The 19,983-nt window shown below is 45.8% G+C and overlaps 1 protein-coding gene across 2 annotated transcripts in view; it reads right to left on the bottom strand.

Annotated features, from left to right (window-relative positions):
* SART3 (spliceosome associated factor 3, U4/U6 recycling protein) overlaps positions 1-19,983 on the bottom strand; it is a 39,369-nt gene that overhangs the window by 11,344 nt on the left and 8,042 nt on the right. The window contains exons 2-12 of one of the 2 annotated variants that reach the window (XM_068989782.1): positions 17,026-17,152; positions 15,813-15,917; positions 13,559-13,743; positions 12,222-12,327; positions 10,876-11,000; positions 3,978-4,133; positions 3,153-3,291; positions 2,587-2,694; positions 1,814-1,891; positions 1,408-1,466; positions 388-497 (exon numbers count right to left, since the gene is read on the bottom strand). In XM_068989782.1, the coding sequence (XP_068845883.1) occupies positions 388-497; positions 1,408-1,466; positions 1,814-1,891; positions 2,587-2,694; positions 3,153-3,291; positions 3,978-4,133; positions 10,876-11,000; positions 12,222-12,327; positions 13,559-13,743; positions 15,813-15,917; positions 17,026-17,152 (1,298 nt within the window). The remainder of the gene's footprint in view (positions 1-387; positions 498-1,407; positions 1,467-1,813; positions 1,892-2,586; positions 2,695-3,152; positions 3,292-3,977; positions 4,134-10,875; positions 11,001-12,221; positions 12,328-13,558; positions 13,744-15,812; positions 15,918-17,025; positions 17,153-19,983) is intronic. The other variant, XM_068989783.1, reaches the window with a different exon arrangement.

The following is a 19,983-nucleotide window of genomic DNA, read 5'->3' as shown; positions in this document are numbered from 1 at the left end:
TTAGCAAACTGGTTTTATGTGGGTCTGTCACTGAAAAAAAATTGGGGGTTTTTCCCCTCTTTGCTTTTCAGTATCTCTAACTATAGACAAAGCAAACATGAAAAAAAATATACAGCTCCCCAAGAAGTCAAATAAAATATTCATGTCCCCAGATCAAAACAAACCAATATAAGTGGCAAGTAACACATGGCCATAAGAAGAGCCCAGGCACGGAATATCATGTGTGGTTCTCTAGAGCCCACCCAACAAGCCCAGGCACAGAGAGGCAGGACCGTAAAGGGAGCGGCGCCCGCGAGCAGCAGTCTGAGCTGTACGGGCGGGGTTGGGGCACAAGCGCCAAGGACAGTCACACCTGACAAGCGCCTCCCCTCACCCCGGGCCCGTTACCTCTCCAGGTTGTAATACTCGAGCCACATGTTGGCGAACTTGGCGTTCCCTCTGGTCATGATGCTGTCCCAGAGCTCTCGCGCTTTCTGCATGTTGTTGCAGAGTCGAGCCTGAACCCATGAACAGACCAAGTTAGAAAAAGACTCCGGCCTGACGACGTCAACACCCGTTACAAAACATACTTCAGACACTGTGCTGAAAACCTCCCACCCCAAAACTATTTGTGCTACTCAGCTCCTCAGACACTGCCAGGCGCCGCGCCCACCCCCCATGGTAACAGCCCGGCCCAAGCACCGGCCTTTCTGCAGCGTCAAGCCTCAGGCTGTCTGCCTACGTTCACCGTGAGAACCACACGAGCGAGCACACAGGCGCTGAGGACAGTGCTGGCCAGGCATCTGATTTTATTTTTATCAAGCCTTAACTCTACGTGTTTCATCCGAAGGCCCAGGCAGAGACAGAAAGAGCACCAGGAGCTGACGCTGCCTTAACTTCTGCGCCTCGGCTGCTGCACCCTTAACACGGTTCAGCACAGCCATCCCATCCACCACCAACTCAACACCGGACCCCCCTCAGAGAAGAGGACACAGGGGCCAAGTCCACATCCGACTCACCATGGAGTCCACGATCCAGCAATAATATTCAGCTCATCATATCCACTATCATCTGTCTCCCACATTAGTTTCAAGTCTTTCTAGCACAGGGACAGGGTCTATCTCATCCCCAGCCCACAGTGAAAGGCATGGCAAACTGCTCACGCCTAGAACAGGCTCATCACTGGGGCCCGGAGCGGGAGAGAAGTAACACACGTGTGAGCACCTGGCGTGCAGACAACTGCTGCGCAACGTGGCTGGGAGCCTGGATGCCGCCGGATATCAACAAACACGCGTCAAGCGAGGTAAACAACGCAGAGCCCTGCAGGGCCTAGGTGGTCAACTGGGACCCCAACTCAGCTTCAGCTACGCTATCGGACAAAGGTCCCACAAAGGTGGATGAAGCTGACAGGTCTGTTAAAACATTTACCTCAATCCGAGCCCAGTTCTGCATGATGAGGCAGCTCGGATCTCCACTTTCATTGAAACCTTGAAGAAGAGTAGCAGACAAAATTAGAAATCAACCGAGGGACTTCTCCCTGCTGGTCTAGTGGTTATGAATCCATCTTGCAACACAGGGGACATGGGTTCAATCCCTGGTCGGGGAACTAAGATCCCACATGCTTCAGGGCATCTAAGCCCGAGGTCCACAACTGGAGTCTGTTATGGACTCAACACATCGCACAACACAGCATGCTGCAACTAAGATCCAACCCAGGCAAATGAATAAACATTAAAAGCAAAGAGAATAGCGGAGAGGCAAACCGCCTTGGCCTGAAGAGACCCCAGGACCAGACGAGGAAGCACGGGCGGGCAGGGCAGGAGGACGCACTTACGCTCCTCCACCTCCTGCTTCAGGTACTCCAGGGCGCGGGCGAACGCGGACCGCAGCTCCTCCAGCTCTTTACTCGAGTCTGTGAGAAAGCACAGGGCAGGTTCAACTCTTCGACACCACATACCACGTCTTCTAAGTGCTGTCCAATCCCATACTGATACCCCGAGCTCACGCTGGGGACACCGAATAGAACACTGCCCGTTCCTGCCCTGATCACACACGGGACGGGGGGCAGACCCATGATAGCGCACATCACAGACGGTGCAAGGACAAAGGGGGCCAGGGGGCCAGGTGGGGCCAGAGTGGAGGGGTCTTCCCCAAGCCGGCAGAAGAGCCAAAATCCACCTGCATGCGTTAAGCAAGCACCAGTGGGGCGGGGGTGTGGGAGCACGGCGGGGGTGGGAGCACAACGGGGCTCTGGTTGCTCTTTATTATTTTCTTTTCAGGAGGGAGGAAGGCAAGGGATCCCATGGAGGCAGAGGTTCAACGACTTAAAGGGAACACAGCCGTCCCGCGTAAAGAACTATTCAGGACACACAGACGGGAGAAACGAGACTGAAGAGACTGGCAGGGGCCAGCGTAAAAGGCAAGGACATTCCTCTCTCCATTTAGCGTCTATGGCGTGACTCAGCACAGACTGAAACAGCTACAGTGTCTACCAGTGGCTGGTCTACATCGCTTGCCCAATGGTAAGGTATTCGGGCCACTGCCTCCTCCCACCAAGACATGCGAAGACACAGTTCAGTTCTGATAGAAACACAGGAACTTTAATACCTTGTTTGAAGTCGACCCTTCTCCTCAGGTAATCAAGGTATGCCTGCCAGATCTCCACATAGTCGGTGGCCTGAATGAAGCCAGCACTGAGAGCTTTCTCAAAGGTCACTAGAGTTGAAGAAAAAGCCAGGATTTGTGGTCACTTCAAGAAGAAGCTAATATAAAATTATCAAGATTATAAAAACCTCTTATAAAACACTATATGGCTAACAGTAATAATGGGATGGAACCAAGTGAAATGAGCTAGAGAAATATTCAGAAGGAAGGCTACCACAGCGGTACACAAACTGTGTGTTTTGTAGACAGGGCAAGTCCCACAGGGGGCCGTGCAGTAAAGTGCTCCAGGTCAACTGAGCTGGAGAAAAGACGACGACTCCCAGGAAAATCGTGGCGAGTAAGACATTAAAAGGTTTTAAGAAGTCAAAAATACATCTAGTTTATCTCTCACTTAGAGCCCTTTTTGCATTAACACCAAATATTCCAAAAGAACAATGACTCTGTCACAGCCCAACGTTCTTGACTTGGGACAAAAAGCTTAGACGTCTTCCCACAGAAACAATCCGCACCCGAAATCACGCGGTGTTCAACTCCGTGTCTCTCCAGAGCCAGGAGGTACCGACTCCACAGGGCAACCGTCCACGGGCAGTTTCGAACAGCACGACTGTGTGCAGACAAGACTAGGTCCTTGACTTTCAGCTGCCGGTCCTATGATAAAGAATGCCAGGGTCAGCAGACAAAGTTTCATTCAGGCGCCACCATTCAAGACACTCTCAGCAAACCAACCAACAGAAGAAATTTCCTTAACGTGACTGGTGTCTTCAACAAAGAATCCGCCAGGGGTTTGAGGGGAGAAGAGAGAGGTAGAGAAAAACCTACAGATCAAAGAGCTTTAAGAGACATCAACCAATGCTAACGTATGGACTTAATTGAGATCCCGAGTCAACCTCTTAATACACGTGTAAGGAAATAGTTACCATCAAAATGGGATCTCTAGATTTGCTTCAGAATAACATGGAAGGGGGGAATAGGTAAGGAAACAGATAAAACTGGTTAAGATTATAGATCAAATTAGACTAAGCCATTAGTGAAGTGTTGAAGATGGGTGATGGGTACTTGTCATTTCATTTTACTAACCTGTCTGTATTTATGCAATTTTTCCATAATAACACGGTAAAAGAAAAATTATTCTGTTATAAAGTCCATGATAGTAAGACTATGCCAACTTTTTTTCACAGTTAAGTCATCAGTTTACAATGCAACACGAGAAGACTTCCTTAGTGGATCAAGCAGAGAGGGGCAACACATTGCCAACTCCTGGCACTCTTTCTGATTCTAACTAGAACCTAAATTGGTAAAAATAAAGTGAGATTAGAACAGGTAGGTTATCTTACTAGGTACTGACTGTAACGGATCCATAAGTCTGGAACAAGGCAGTTCTCAACCAGGGCGCGCTCAAAGATCAGCTGAATGCGGGCGGGGTCGCCCATTTTCATCTCAAAATCGATGTACGCTTGATACTCGGCCAGCCTGGGCGCTTCAGCTTGCAGCTGGGGCAAAGGAGAATGGCAGTGAAGTTGCAATGGGCTACGTGTCACTGTTGGAGAGCACACACATGTCCACAGTAAACCATGGTGAGAATGGCCACCCCACCAATCCCCACTCTCAGAACCTCTGCACATCGGATCTGCAAGTCTGACAGACAGAATGTGAGTCCAAAGTACCACCTCATGGCAAGAGTTACAGAGGCTCCATAATCCCTTTCCTAAGTCTACTCCTAGATCACAGAGAACTGAAACCACCCATCAACCAGGAACTGCATGAAAGAGAAATACCTGGCCAATGACCACTGCTAGCCCTCTTCCGAAACAGATACGGCTTTCTTGGCCTACTGAGTGGGGTGAACGCAACCACACCAGAATGGCTTGGTGCCCTGCGTCGCTTCACGCCTGTCATTCCAAGTATCGGCTCCTGCCAGAGCGCAAGCACACGCAGGAGACGGAAGAAGCTATGTATGGCCACTGTGCACTGGCCCAGAGACAGCCAGCCAGAAGTCTCGTTAGACAAAATCCTCTTGTTCAGCTCATTCTCTCCTCAGCCACTCCCTGCTGATGGTCAAAGCAAAACTCAACTGGCCCAGGATTTCACGAATGAGGCTTTGTGAAGGGTAGTGGTGTTGTGTTAGCCGCTCACTTACGGCCAACTCTTTGCAGACTCCATGGACTGCAGCCTACCAGGCTCCTCTGTCCATGGAATTCTCCAGGCAAGAATCCTAAAATAGGTTGCCATTCTCCTTCTCTGACCCAGGGATCAAACCCAGGTCTCCTGCATTGCAGAAGATTCTTTACCATCTAAGCCACCAGAGAAGCCCTCTGTGAAATACACCTAAATGCCAATTATTCACATGTGAAAAAGAGAGTGCTCATGCGGGCCAGCTCTGATCTTAAAAAGATGAGACTGGAGAGGCTCAGTTTCTACTAAATAATGCCAAAAATCAGTTACCCAGGCAAACTGTGTCACTGAAAATGGCAGAAAATACTCGATTGAATATTGAAAAAAAAAAATTCTTGCAAATCAACCAACTGGGAAAGAAACAAGAAATATCACAAACAAAATCTAAATGAAGGTGGTTAAGCTAAGGGAAGGCTAAGCTTTTGCCAGTTTAAGAGATAATATTAAGAATTTGATCTTTACAACAATCCCAGGAGGCAGTTATCATTTCAATCCCATCGGACATTTGAGGAAACCAAGTCACAGGAGTAAAGTCCTAGCCCAGAGCTAAAAGCTGTGTTCTTACTCACCAGCCCATTAAAGATACCAAAAGCACAGCCAAGAAGTTCAACAAACCTTAAGCAAGATAAATACAAAGAAACCCACACACCTGGCCCTACTGTAACCAAACTGCCGGACATCAAACCAAACCAAAGAAGTCTTGAGACTTCACTGGTGGTTCAGTGGTTAGGACACTGCTCTTCAAACATGAGGAAAGAGGGTTTGATCCCTGCTCAGGAAACTAGAATCCTATATGTGCAGCCAAAAAAGAGAGAAATAAAACAAAAACAAACAAAAGACAATGACATCTTAAAACTGGCCAGGGTACAAACAAGAATTTCCTTCCAAGAAGCAAAAGTTCTTTAAGACAGTTGACTTCTCAGCAGCACAACAGAAGCCAGAAAGACATATTTAACTGCTCAGAGAACAGAACTGTCAGCCTAGAATTCTATATCCTGCGAAATCAACTCTCAAAGAGAACAAAGACCTCTTAAATAAAAACAGAAAATGTTACAAATAAATATCCAAGCACATGACACTAAAGGGTGGACTTGAAGCAAAGGAAAAGTGACTCCAAGTGAAAGATCTAGGGTGTGGTGAGAGGAAGCCGAGACAGCCGGAAATGTGCGCAGCAAGCGCGACCACACAGGTGCTGCAAAACGCAGCATTAACAGTGACCTGCGGGCCAACTGAAAGACAAGAAACTCGAGAAAACAAAAGCAGAAGCCTGAGGAGCGGTGAATGAAATAAAAAATATTCTAAGGCCAAGAAAAGGGAATAAAGGCCATTTGTAACTAATACCATGTGTGTATTACTGTCAACACAGAAAATTCCCCCAAATCTATACATTACCAGTATTAATAAGGACTGAACAAGTTTGATTAAAATACCACTAAAAATTACATTTTATATACCAGGAACAAACAGCTAGAACAGAAAATCGTTAAAAAGATATTGCTTACAACAGTATTAAAAACACTTAGAAATACATCTAAAAATGTGTTCAAGGCACTGGATAAATTTATAAGACCTCAGAGAAAGATAAGACCTCAACAGCAGAGGCCTATACCATGTTCATGAACTAACACCAAGAAAAGATGTCCTTTTCATCACAGGGGACTGGGATGCAAAAGTAAGATGTCAAGAGACACCTGGAGTAACAGGCAAGTTTGGCCTTGAAGTACAAAATGAAGCAGGGCAAAGGTTAACACAGTTCTGAAAAGAGAATGCACTGGTCACAGAAAACACACTCTTCCAGCAACACAAGAGATGATTCTGCACATGACATTCACCAGATGGTCAATACCCAAATGAGGCTGATTACATTTGCAGCTGAAGATGGAGAAGCTCCATACAATCAGCAAAAACAAGACCTGGAGCTGACTGTGGCTCAGACCATGAGCTCCTTATTGCCAAAGTCAGACTTAAATTGAAGAAAGTAGGAAAAACCACTAGGCCATTTAGGGATAACCTAAATCAAACCTCTATACACAAGAAGTGACAAATAGGTTCAAGGGATCAGATTTGATAGAGTGCCTGAAGAACTATGGACAGAGGTTTGTAAAATTATACAGGAGGCAGTGATCAAAACCATCCCCAAGAAAAAGAAAGGCAAAATGGTTCTCTGAAGAGGTCTTACAAATAGCAGAAAAAAGAAGAGAGCAAAAGGCAAAGGAGAAAAGAAAAGATAAATCCATCTGAATGCAGCGTTCCAAAGAACAGCAAGGAGAGAAGAAAGCCTTCCTAAGTGAACAATGCAAAGAAAGAGAGTAAACAAAAGAAAGACTAGAGATCTCTTCAAGAAAATCAGATACCAAAGGAACATTTCATGTAAAGATGGGCACAATAAAAAATGGTACGGACCGGACAGAAGCAGAAGATACTAAGAGGCTGCAAGAACTGTACAAAAAGGTCTTAATGACCTAGATAACCACAATGCTACGATCACTCACCTAGAGCCAGATATCCTAGAGTGTGAAATCAAGTGGCCTTAGGACGTATTACTACAAACAAAGCTAGTGGAGGTGATGGAATTCCAGCTGAGCTACTTAAACTCCTAAAAGATGATGCTGTTCAAGTGCCGCACTCAATATGCCCAACAAATTTGGAAAACTCAGCAGTGGCCACGGGACTGAAAAAGGTCAGTTTTCATTTCAATCCCAAAGAGAGCAATGCCATAGAATGTTCAAACTACCACAAAACTGCACTCACTTCACATGCTAGCAAGGTAATGCTAAAAATCCTTCAAGCTAGGTTTCAACAGAACGTGAACCGAGAACTTTCAGATGTTCAAGCTGGATTTAGAAAAGGCAGAGAAGACAGAGATCAAATTGCCAACATCCGCTGGATCATAGAAAAAAAAGAGAATTCCAGAAAAACATCTATTTCTGTTTCGATGACTATGCTAAAGCCTTTGTGTGAACCACAACAAACTGCAGAAAATTCTTCAAGAGATGGGGATACCAAACTACTTTACCTCCCTCCTGAGAAACCTGGATGCAGGTCAAGAAGCAACAGTCAGAATCAGACATAGAACAACAAACTGGTTCAAAATTGGGAAAGGAGTACGTCAAGGTTGTATACTGTCACCTTGTTTATTTAATGTATCTGCAGAGTACATCATGCAGAATGCTGGCCTGGAGAAATCGCAAGCTGGAATCAAGACTGCTGGGAGAAATATCAGTAATCTCAGATATACAGATAACACCACCCTAACAGCAGAAAGTTAAGAAGGACTAAAGAGCCTTAATGAAGGTGAAAAGGAGAGTGAAAAAGCTGGCTTAAAACTCAACATTCAAAAAACTAAGATCATGGCATCCAGCCCCATCACTTCATGGCAAATAGATGGAGAAACAATGGAAACAGTGACAGACTTTATTTTCTTGGGCTCCAAAATCACTGAAGATGGTGACTACAGCCATGAAATTAAGACGCTTCCTCCTTGAAAGAAAAGCTATGACAAACCTAGACAGCATATTAAAAAGCAGAGATATCACTTTGCTGACAAAGGTCCTTATAGTCAAAGCTATGGTTTTTCCAGTAGCTATATACAGATGTGCTAGTTGGGCCAGAAAGAAGACTGAGCACCAAAGAATTGATGCTTTCAAACTGTGGTGCTGGAGAACACTCTTGAGAGTCCCTTGGACAGCAAGGAGATCAAAGCGGTCTATCCTAAAAAAAAAATCAACCTTGAATATTCAATGGAAGGACTGATGCTGAACCTCCAATACTCTGGCCACCTGATGCGGACAGCCAACTCATTGGAAAGAATCCTGATGCTGGTAAAGACTGAAGGCGGAAGAAGCAGGCATCGGAGGATGAGATGGTTGGATGGCACCATCAACTCAATGGACACTAAGTCTACACAAGCCCCAGGGGATAGTGAAGGACAGGGAGGCCTGGCATGCTGCATTCCACGGGGTCACAAAGAGCCAGACATGACTGAGCAACTGAACAGCAACAACAGACCATGTTCACAGACTGGAAGGTTCGATGTTTAAAAAATGCAAATTCTTCAACAATTCACCTACAGATTCAATGCAATTCCCATCAAAATTCAAAGGAGTCCCCTGGCAGTCCAATGGTTAGGACTCTATGCTCTCACTGCCAAGGGTCCGAGTTCCATCCCTGGTCAGGGAACTAAGATCCTACATGCCGCACAGTGTGGCCAAATAAAAAAAATAGTAACGATAATATTATTAAGTAGAACTTGAAAAATTGATTCTCATTCTTAATGGAAGCATTAGCAGCTAAAGAAAGCCAAGGCCCTCTAGGAGAGGAACGGCATGAATGGGACTCATGCTACCGAAGATCAAAACTTAATTATAAAACCATCCCATCATTGCAACAGTGTAACATAAACCAGCAGGGTGGAGCAAAGAGCCCAGAAATGGACCCACACAGAAATGGACAGCTAATCCCTGACAGGCATGGGGCAACACATGAGTGAGGGCCAGGGAGAATTACCAAAGTCAGCAATGAACAACTGTTTCTCTACATAAAAAACGAAGTTAGCCCACACCTCAGACCATGCCCAAAGATCCATTCCAGATGAAAGCTGAAAAACAAACAGCAAAACTATAAATTTTCAGAAGAAAAACAAGAGCTAAGTCGATCAGTGACCCCAGAGTACAGAGAGAATTCTTATTCACAAATTCTAAGAGAAAGAACGATAAATCCAATTACATTACAATCAAGAACTGTTCACTGGGCTTCCCTGGTGGCTCCGTGGTAAAGAATCCGCCTGCCAGCGCAGGAGGTGTGGGCTGGATCCCTGGTCCGGAAAGACCCCACACGCCCAGGAGCAACTAAACCTGTGAGACGCCACCACTGAGCCTGCGCTCCCGAGCCCGGGAGCCACGTGCCCGAGAGCCCGTGCTCCGCAACAAGAGAAGCCACCGCAATGAGGGGCCCGCGCACCGCAACTCGAGAGAAGCCCCTGCAGCGAGACAGACCCGGCGCAGCCAAACTAAGTAACATCACTTAAGGACAACTAGTCATCAAAACATGCCACTGCGGGGGGGGGATGGCAACAACAGGCCACCGACTTGGGAGGAAGAAATCGCAATACATGCAACCGAAAGTATGCATGAAGACCCAGGACGCCCAGATGTCAACTAGAAAAAATCTGACAAACCGAAAGAAAACTGAGTGAAAGACTTTAACAGCTACTTCAAAGATTTTTTTAAAAAAGGAAATCTGAGGTGTGAAAAGACGCTCAACTTCATTAGTAATGAAAGAGAAATGCAAATTAAAACTGTGCTTTCAAATCCATGAGACTGGCTAAAATGTCAACATCCCAGCTGGCAGGGCAATGAGAACGCTAAGATATTGCCGGCAGAAGCAGCGGCTACAGCCTGGAAACAGTTCGGCTCTGCCTCAGGACCCAGCACTTCCTTCCATTGTGACATAGGTACCTCAACAATTGCTACATATGCGCCTAAAGAAACTCTTTTTCACGTGTACCAAGAGATACGTCTGAGAATCATCAGAACAATTCTCCTCCTCCTAGCAAAACACTGGATACAACCCAACTACCTATGAAAGGGATAGTTTATACACAGACAACCTTACAGTAAACAAATGGACTGTAACTATACTTATCAACGTCAAACTCAAAGACATCTTGAATGAAAAGAAAATATACAGCCTGATTCCATTATACAGAAGCTCAAAAACAAGCAAAACTGAACTATACATTAAGGATACGTCCATAGGGCATAAAACTATAAAGAAAAGCAAGGGGATGATGGTCACACGTCAGGAAAGTGGCTGCCTCTCGGGAGAGGGAGGAGGAAGCAGCCGGAGAGGGCACAGAGGAGACTCCTGAGGGACCGGCAACGCGCTACTTCTTAACCTGGGTGGTGGGCACATGGACGCTCACTCTCATCAGGATGGAAACTGAATGTACACATTCATCCACTCTACACATTTCATGACAAAGATACTGTTTTACTCGCAACTGTTGATGTAGGGAGCAGCTGGGAGAGAGACATTTAATGCAGAAGGGGCCATACTCACCAGGGCTTCCTCATAGGGCTTGTATTTCTCCAGCTGCTGCAGTGCTTTGTTGTAACTCTGAATTACTGACTCTGGAATGGGGTCTTCAGACCATTCCTCATACTCTGCAAACGTTGCTTCCATATCTATTGAGAGATGGAGTCAGCCCTGTGGGTCTGGCCGTTGGGTTTTATCATCTCAAACACAGAGTAAACTCTGAGACAGGTGCCCCGGGCCCCTCCCGCATCTCTGGCCATGGGCTCTTACTGACTGAACCCTGACCTCTTCTGCTGAGCCCTGTTTTGGCCCCAGACTCTGTCCTGAAGCACCATCCTGGGCAGCCCTACCAGCTAATCCAACCATCAGTAAATGGAACTAACAGCAAGGCTAGAACCACACGTACGCACTGCTTCCTGTGTTCTAACACTTCACATCCATTACCTCACTCAAGCCTCACAATTCTGCAAGGGAGGTTCTACAGTGATCCCCAAGCTGCGGTTGAGGAAACACAAGCAGAGGGTCACGTCACCCGGCCACGGTCAGTGGCAGAGCGAGGCTCTGAACCCAGGCAGTCTTCTGCCTCAAGTTCACGCTCACTCACCATGCTGCACTATCTCACACTGGTATGTGAGGTGAAATGTACAAGCCAGCTCCACTCTGGACTTTTCTGCTTGTCACCCAAGGATTCAACTGAAGAGCCACTTTATAATTTGTCAAATCAAACCCAAATAAACCAGGCAAGTAAAAAGAGAAGTAACACCTGGGTTTAAGTAAAGTCGCTCAGAGGTTCCCAAGGTGTGCGGTGCATAACCGCACCCAGGGAACACACAAGACGGTGGCCTCGAACCCTTCCCACGCTTGGGAAAGTCCTCCCAGTGCTTCTTGCATTCAAAAAAAGGAGGTCTGGCTTGCCAAATTACGTTCACACGAAAAAGAATCTTTCCCAACCCCAAAAAAATTCAGACAGAGCTACTCCAATCAACTATGCTCATGAACCAAATCACCTCCAAAGCCCACGTAAAATATCCACCCTGTAATGGAGGTTTCTTCTGAAGGGAAAATGCTTATGACAGAACTCTTTTTCCCCCAGAAAATACAGGGGGTCAGCTTCCCTAGTCCTTTCAGAGACCCTGTCTCCGCCCACCCACGCACCACGTCTTAACATAGGAAACTGGGAGTCCCACCCCTAACCCTCACAACTCTCCTGAGCGTTAACAATCCAAGATACATTTTTACCCAGGGCCTTGTCAACAGTGACATCCAAAAAGAAATCAAATGCCAGCCACGTCTGCCTCATGAGATGCTGGGAAAGGCCTAATCATGACACGCCCCAAAGCGCAGACTGCTGACGGGGCAGTTTCTCTTACCGTAGAGTGGGATCGCCAGCTGTCGCCGGAAGAGACTGTGGACTTTCTCCAGCTGTGAATCAAAGGTTTGTTCCCAGTCAGAAGGGGAAAGGAAGCCAGCCATGGGCTAAAGAAGCAAACCCGTAGTAAATAACAAACTTTGGTTCTGCCTACTTCAAAAATTGTTTTAGCACATTTTTAGCTCACACTAAAAAAAATTCATAGGACCCCTTACACATGAAGTGTTATGCCAAAGTATTAGGCTCAAATGTCAATGTTATCTCTACCAAGTGATGGTGATGGGGAGAGCAAGAAGGAATCTAAGAAATGGACCCAAAAGACTATCATGAGATAGGACAGAGGCATCTCAAGTATCAAAGGCTCGTGGCTTGCTTCAGGCTGGTTTTTAGGGCTGTCTGCAGCTATCAAGGGAAGAAGTCAGGAAGGACTCCTGGAGGAGCTGGCACTGGGGACACCTCTGCAGGCTCTCCAGAACTAATCAGACAGAAACAGACCCCCCCAGTGAATGAACAGCAGGAATCAAAGCACAGAGGCAGCAACTGCAGGAACACTGAGGGGAGCGCGGGACCCGAGTCCACACGGGGTCACGACTGACATGTGTCAGCCAGAGGCTCTGTCCCGCGCCTCAGTGAGGGTGGGGGGCAGGCACCACCGCACGTTCTTCAACAGGGACTCCATCCAGAAGGGCCTGGGCGCTCGTAATCATGATGATCTAAGTGATACAGGGCTCCACTGTGCACCAACAACAGTGTGGTCACACACATCGTGGGGGAGACACCGGGGAGTGGACTCTCAAACCCTATAAATCATAGTCTAGTCTGAAAAAACGCAATCATGGTGAGGTCAAACCTCATAGTTACTATGGGACACACTCTGTATGTACAGTGTACAAGGACAACCAAGTCACCCCTTCAAAATTATATATCAACATATAATTTGAATGAACATATTTACATTTTAATATAAATTATATTTTATATTACATTAGCAGAAAACATGTATATATTAATGTAATCTATATTTATATATTATACTAATATAATTTGAATGTCATATTAATACATAATTTGGGGGGGGGTGACTTGGTTATCCTTTGTACATTCACCTGGAACCATAACTAAAACAGCAGTATTTTTAAACACTAGAAAAAGCTTGTAGGGAATCTGCTTTTTAGGCAAGGAAGACACTCCTACTACTCCACAAAGATACTTGATTTTATTTACTTTGCTGCCCACCCGCTAAGGGATGGGCAAAGACCGTTTTGTTCACTGTGTTCTTCCCAGACCACTAACGAAGACTGGTAAGCGGCTGATAGAAGGCAAGCACTGGGCACTCACCCGGGCAGCTTCCGCGATGGCACTTTCAAACTCCCGGTATGCCTCCCAGATGGCAAGTCCCTTGGTCATGTGTAACCCAACGGACGAGAGGGCCCTTTCAAACACAGAGCGGACTTTCTCGAGGCCACCCTTCTGACCAATCCCGCCGACTGAATACTGGCCGTACTCTAGCCAAATGTTAGGACCTAAAAACGAGAGGTATATTCAGGATAGGAAATGCCCGAATGTAAAAACTTTTGTTCTGAAGCAAACAGAAGAAATGAGCCCACTGAAAAAGTGCTCATTCGTGGAGAAAGAGCACAGCGTCACTGACAGGCATCCCAGGTCACCTGTATCAACACCGCAGCCTGAGAAGAACGTCTACCCGACGCGCCTACGAAGCATCAGCAGTGAGTCCTGACTGTGTAAGCAGTACACGCCAGGTGGTAATATGTAATCTTACGACTGGTTATAAAGCGGATTTATTAAAATTGAAGCAACCCTTAACAGATTTCAATGAAAATAGTTAGAAATCTGAGTGAATTTTCAGAAAGACTGCAAAGCCTAGACTGTTCCAACTTTTAAATCTTGATTCATCTTTAAGCCTTCCGATTGAAATGAAAAAAAAAAAGTACCAATCCTGTTACCAAAGATTTTTAAATCTCTAAAATACAACAAAGAGACCTGGCTGCCTTGTTTCTTTCCCTCTTTAATAAACTTTCTATATGCTCACTCCTGCAGCTTTAAAACTAATGAATTAAACTCTTGATAAACGCATTGTTTTTTACCAAACACATTTTGCCTATTAAGTCACTTTTCAGAGATCTGGAAATAATTTGATGTTTATACACTAATCTTCGAAAATAAAAATTCTAAAAAGATAAAGCTAACATGAGAATTCCCGCATGTTTTCCTGAGGCTTGCTTTTTCAATGAAATAAATCTATTTCAAAGAACTTAGCTAAAGTTTGTTAGCGGCTCTGTTTTCACTCACCAGTACAGAGCTGCCACATGGGCTGTGAAATACAAAATGAACTAGCTCTCTGAGGCAGAATCCTCCTTTAGTGAGGGTTAGTCAGGTTTACAGGGGGCTCTGCACTTCTCACAAGGGGAAATGGGGAGTGAGGACAATTAGACAGGGAAAAGAGATATTTAATTAACAATGGGGACTTTTTTAAAAAACATTTTATCCACAACATTGTCTGATACAGTCCTCAGTGTCTGCAGAGAAAATATTTTAGAGACTTATATACCATCAAACTGGATTTAAAGAGAGATAAAGCGTTCGCACTTCACTTTCACTGAAGTGAAAGACCAGCAGACCAGGCAGATCTCCGTGGTGATGGAAGATTCTGTAGCTCGAGACAGTGGTGAAATAAAATATCACAAAACTATATACAGACATTGTATGTACCAAGGGCCGTTTCCTTGAGTTTGTCCTACAGTCATGGGGCTTCCCTGGTGGCTCAGTGGAAAAGAACCTGCCTAGAGCGCAGGAGACACAGGTTCGATACCTGGGTTGGGACGATCCCCTGGAGGCGGGCGTAACAACCCACTCTAGTACTCTTGACTGGAGAATCCCATCAACAGAGGAAGGAGCCTGGTGGGCTACAGTCCATAGGGTCGCAAAGGGTGGGACACGACTGAAGTGACTGAACATGCATATACTACAGTCATAAGATACTGGCAGACTGGATCAAGAAATTACACAAGACCTCTCTGTACCATCTTCGCAAACTCCTATAAATCCATAATAATTTCAAATTTTTTTAAGTTTTTTAGTATGAGATGGCTGGATGGCATCACTGACTCGATGGATGTGAATCTGAGTGAACTCCGGGAGTTGCTGATGGACAGGGAGGCCTGGCATGCTGCGATTCATGGGGTCACAAAGAGTCGGACACGACTGAGTGACTGAACTGAACTGAGTATAGGGGGAAAAGAAGCATCCAGTCCAAAGCTTCTAAAATTCCATTCAATATGTAAAAGGTAACCTTTAGTCACCTGGAAATAGCAGCTAAGTTCTCCCTGGAGACAAATGCTGGGGGCGAGTCTATTCACCTCCTCCCTTCAACTGTTTCTTCCACGCGCGTTGTGAAACCAAAAGCCTCAACTGAAAACCACAGACAGTGATGATAATAACCGCACTCCAGTCTTTCCCACTGCTGGTCGAAGGACTTTCCTGCGGGCAGCGCCTCATGGTGTGGCCCCGGCAGCCGAGAGGGACGCGAGGGGAGCCTGCCAGACCCGCCTGGGCCGGCCCGCAGGGGACTCACAGATATAATCCTTCACCGCTCTCTCGAAGAGGTCGTACACGTGCTCCCGGTCCAGGCCGTCCATGGCCATGCTGGTCTCGTCGTGCAGCCACTCCAGCCAGAGCTCTGCAAGACACCCGCGCCCCGCGTCACTGCCCATCCCGCAGCCCCCGCTCCGAAGGCGGGCAGAGCAGGCGCCGCACCCCGAGGCGTCAGCACACACAGGCTTCGTCTGCCTCATACACCCTGGCCCAGTTCACAGAAATTCAATTCTTACGACCTGCACTAAGCACACACGAGGCTGAGGCTTCCAAGTAAGATCAACTCACTGGAGTCATAATATCCCTCCAGCTACGGGGCGTTTCATTTTCTGCAAAGTATTTACACACTTTCTCTTTCAGTATCTATCAAAATCCTGTGAGGCAGGCAACAGTAACATCAGTAACAGTGGCATCTATCCAAGCATTTACGACACGCCAAGCACGTGTTAAGCGAGGCACACAGAATGCCTTGTGAGCAGAAACTACTGTTATCCCCATCGTACTGCTGGGAAAACTGAGTCTTAGAACGCTTATATAATGCACTTAATGTCACACAGCTAGAAAGACATCTGAAAGGCAATCGGATTTCAGCTTCTACACTCCACAGTCATGCTTTGTGGGAGGGAAAGGGGGACAGAGCTGGATCTAGAATCTGTGTTACCTCACTTGTCCCGAAAACATCAATTACGTATACGCATGGAGATTTAACTACAGAGATGCTTGGTGTAATCACATTTCAAATAAGCAACTTAAGTGGAAATAACTTAAATGCCCAATTACTGTGGACCAAATAAGGTATGAAACATTTAAATTTAAAAGTGCTTATGAAAGTTTAACTATACTACAGTTACAATTATCTGTTTCTGAGAGAACAGATTAAATACATAAATACCAGAATGGAAAACAGAAAGGGAACGGGGAAATTTTAATTACATAGAAATATTTTATCGTAACATTACGAGAAAGAAATCAAGATTTGAAATGTGACTCAGTACTGCATGACCACAACTATGTGTAGCAAAACCCTAGAAGATGAGAAACTAAAAGTCACTGACTTTGGATGGATTTTCTTCTTTCCACTACACTTATCTATTCTGAATTTTTTATGAGGAGTATGCCCCACTTTCAGCACGGGAAAAAAGACCCTTCAGCTCTCTGTGTTTGTGAGAGCAGCTCGGCTGCGGCAGCACCACCTTCGGTCAGAGGGAAGATCTCGCTCATCTTCTGGCGCGCCATCCTCACTTTGGTCAGCTCCCCTTCCAGCCGGAGCAACCGGATCAGGTCCACGTGGCAGTTGTAGTCATAGACGTTGATAGACAGCTGGAAGGAAAAGGAACACAGGTGGAAACTTAGAATGCGATCATCAAAACAACTCACCTTCTGTCACCACCGGCGAAAGCCCACGCCTGCTACAAGCATAAGATACGTGTTTTCTGGAAGAGTCACAGAAGCAGCGAGGCAACATTTCCCTCAGGAAGATGGAGAAAAATACACAAGAGGCTTTTTGTTTCTTCTGAGCACACCACTCGGCGAATGTGACCCCACTTCCCTGACCAGGGGTTGAACCTGGGCCCCTGGCAGAGTCCTAACCACTGGACCGCCAGGGAATTCTGAGAGACATTTTAAAATAAATGGAACACTCCTTCAAATCTGTTACAGGTCCTGTCAGAACACACTTGGTTCTCCCAGAAACACTGGAAACAGTCTAATGAAACAAACACAGAGTGACCTGAGGCAAATCACTCACTATTCTAAGCTTCCCTTCTCTCATCTGTAAAGTGGGATACACCACCAGAGGGTGAGAATTCTGAAAGGTAACTCAGTATCACACTGTAGCGCATGCCAGCGACATGTATGAAGAGTTCTTTTCTTTTACTGACAAACAAATGAAAACCCCGCCAGGAGAAACAAGAATGGGGACAGACTGGTACCAGATGAAGGTGAGTGACAGGCACAAAAAGATTTATTTCAAACTTTCCAAACTAAAAGTTTAATAAACTAAGATCACTGCTTCCAAAGATACTGGACATCTGAAACGAAGGGAAACTAAAAGCACCTGTCACTAGCAGGCTTTTACTCTTAAACAGCTAGAGGAACCTCTTCAGAGAGAAGGAGAATGCTAAGAGAAACCTTGGAGCGTCAGCAAGAAAGAGCAGAACTACAGGTAAGCACAACAAACGACCCTTCTCTTCCTGACTCTCCTAAACTGTGTCTGATAATGGAAATACTTTAAGACTATCTGATAACCGAAACGACGACACTAGAAAGGAAAAATGGTAGAGACCTAAATGGGAGGAATATTTCAACACTTTACTCAGGGATAAAACACAAATACCATGTAAATCAAATACACTGAAATACTCAAAGCAACTACTAAGAAACTATACAGACCAAGACTCTAAAAATTGGTATGAGTAACCAAGCTGGAATCCAAAGAATGTCCAGGTAACCCAAACAAAGGCAAGAAGAAAGAACGCTGAGAACAAGAAACACAGGAAACAAAAGAGAATAAAATGTCAGGCTTCAGACCTAATATATCGGCAATTGCCTTTAAAGGACCTGGTTTAAACATGCTAATTAAAAGGCAGAGAATAGCAGAATGAATAAAAACACAACCTATCTGAATGCTGATTACCAGAAACTCACTTCAGATTCAACTGAAAGGATGGGGGGCTTCCCTGGTGGCTCAGTGGTGAAGTCCGCCTGCCAGTGCCGGAGACGCGAGGTTGAGCTCTGATCCCGGGAGATCCCACCCGCTGCACAGCAAGCCTGCTGCTGAGCCTCTGCTCTAGGGCCCGGGCAGCCACACGACCAAGTGCTCCTGCCGCAATTACTGAAACCCACGCGCCCTAGGGCCTGTGTCCACAACAAGAGAACCCGCCGCAATGAGAGGCCCACACGCCACAAGTAGAGAGCAGCCTCCACTCACCACCACGAGAGAAAAGCCTGCAGGGCAACAAAGACCCAGCGCAGCCAAACATAAATAAGCAAATAAAATTATACAAGGCAGAAGCACGGGGAAAGATCTAGCACGCAACCAACAGAAAGAAGCAGAGGTGGCTATACTAATACCATATAAAACAGACTTCAGCGCAAAGAAAATGATCAGAGATAAAATAGGACATTACGTAATGATAAAAGGATCAACCCACCAGGCAGACAAAACAATCCCAAACGTGCAGGCACCAAACAACAGAATCCCAAAACAGAGGAAGCAAAAACTGATACAGCTAAAAGAAGAAACAGACACACCCACAGTTACACTGGGAATTTCAAAGCCCCCACTCAGAAACTAAAAGAACTGTCAGATTATCAGCAAGGATATAAAAGAACTCAACAACACCATTAACCAACATGATCTAATTGCTATATAAAGAACACCCTCCCAACAATAACAGGGTAACACAGTCTTCTCCAGGGCCCAAGGAACATTCACTGGGACCATATCCTGGGCTATAAAACAAACCTCAACAAATTTTAAAAACACTGAATCACAGAAAGTATGTTTTCTGGTAAGAAGAGAAGCAAACTGGAAATCAATTACTGTAGGAATCACTCTCTCTAAACACGTGGAAATTAAGCAGTTCAGTTCAGTTCAGTTGCTCAGTCGTGTCCGACTCTTTGCGACCCCATGAATCTCAGCACGCCAGGCCTCCCTGTCCATCATCAACTCCCGGAGTTCACTCAGACTCACATCCATCGAGTCCGTGATGCCATCCAGCCATCTCATCCTCTGTCGTCCCCTTCTCCTCCTGCCCCCAGTCCCTCCCAGCATCACAGTCTTTTCCAATGAGTCAACTCTTCACATGAGGTGGCCAAAGTACTGGAGTCTCAGCTTCAGCATCATTCCTTCCAAAGAAATCCCAGGGTTGATCTCCTTCAGAATGGACTGGTTGGATCTCCTTGCAGTCCAAGGGACTCTCAAGACTCTTCTCCAACACCACAGCTCAAAAGCATCAATTCTTCAGCGCTCAGCCCTCTTCACAGTCCAACTCTCACATTCATACATGACCACAGGAAAAACCATAGCCCTGACTAGACGGACCTTAGTCGGCAAAGTAATGTCTCTGCTTTTGAATATGCTATCTAGGTTGGTCAGAACTTTTCTTCCAAGGAGTAAGCGTCTTTTAATTTCATGGCTGCAGTCACCA

This window comes from Capricornis sumatraensis, chromosome 17 (assembly GCF_032405125.1).
Source record: "Capricornis sumatraensis isolate serow.1 chromosome 17, serow.2, whole genome shotgun sequence".
In the NCBI taxonomy this organism is placed as follows: Eukaryota; Metazoa; Chordata; class Mammalia; order Artiodactyla; family Bovidae; genus Capricornis; species Capricornis sumatraensis.
Note: the sequence above shows the minus strand (reverse complement) of the source record. Positions and strands in the feature narration are given on the sequence as shown.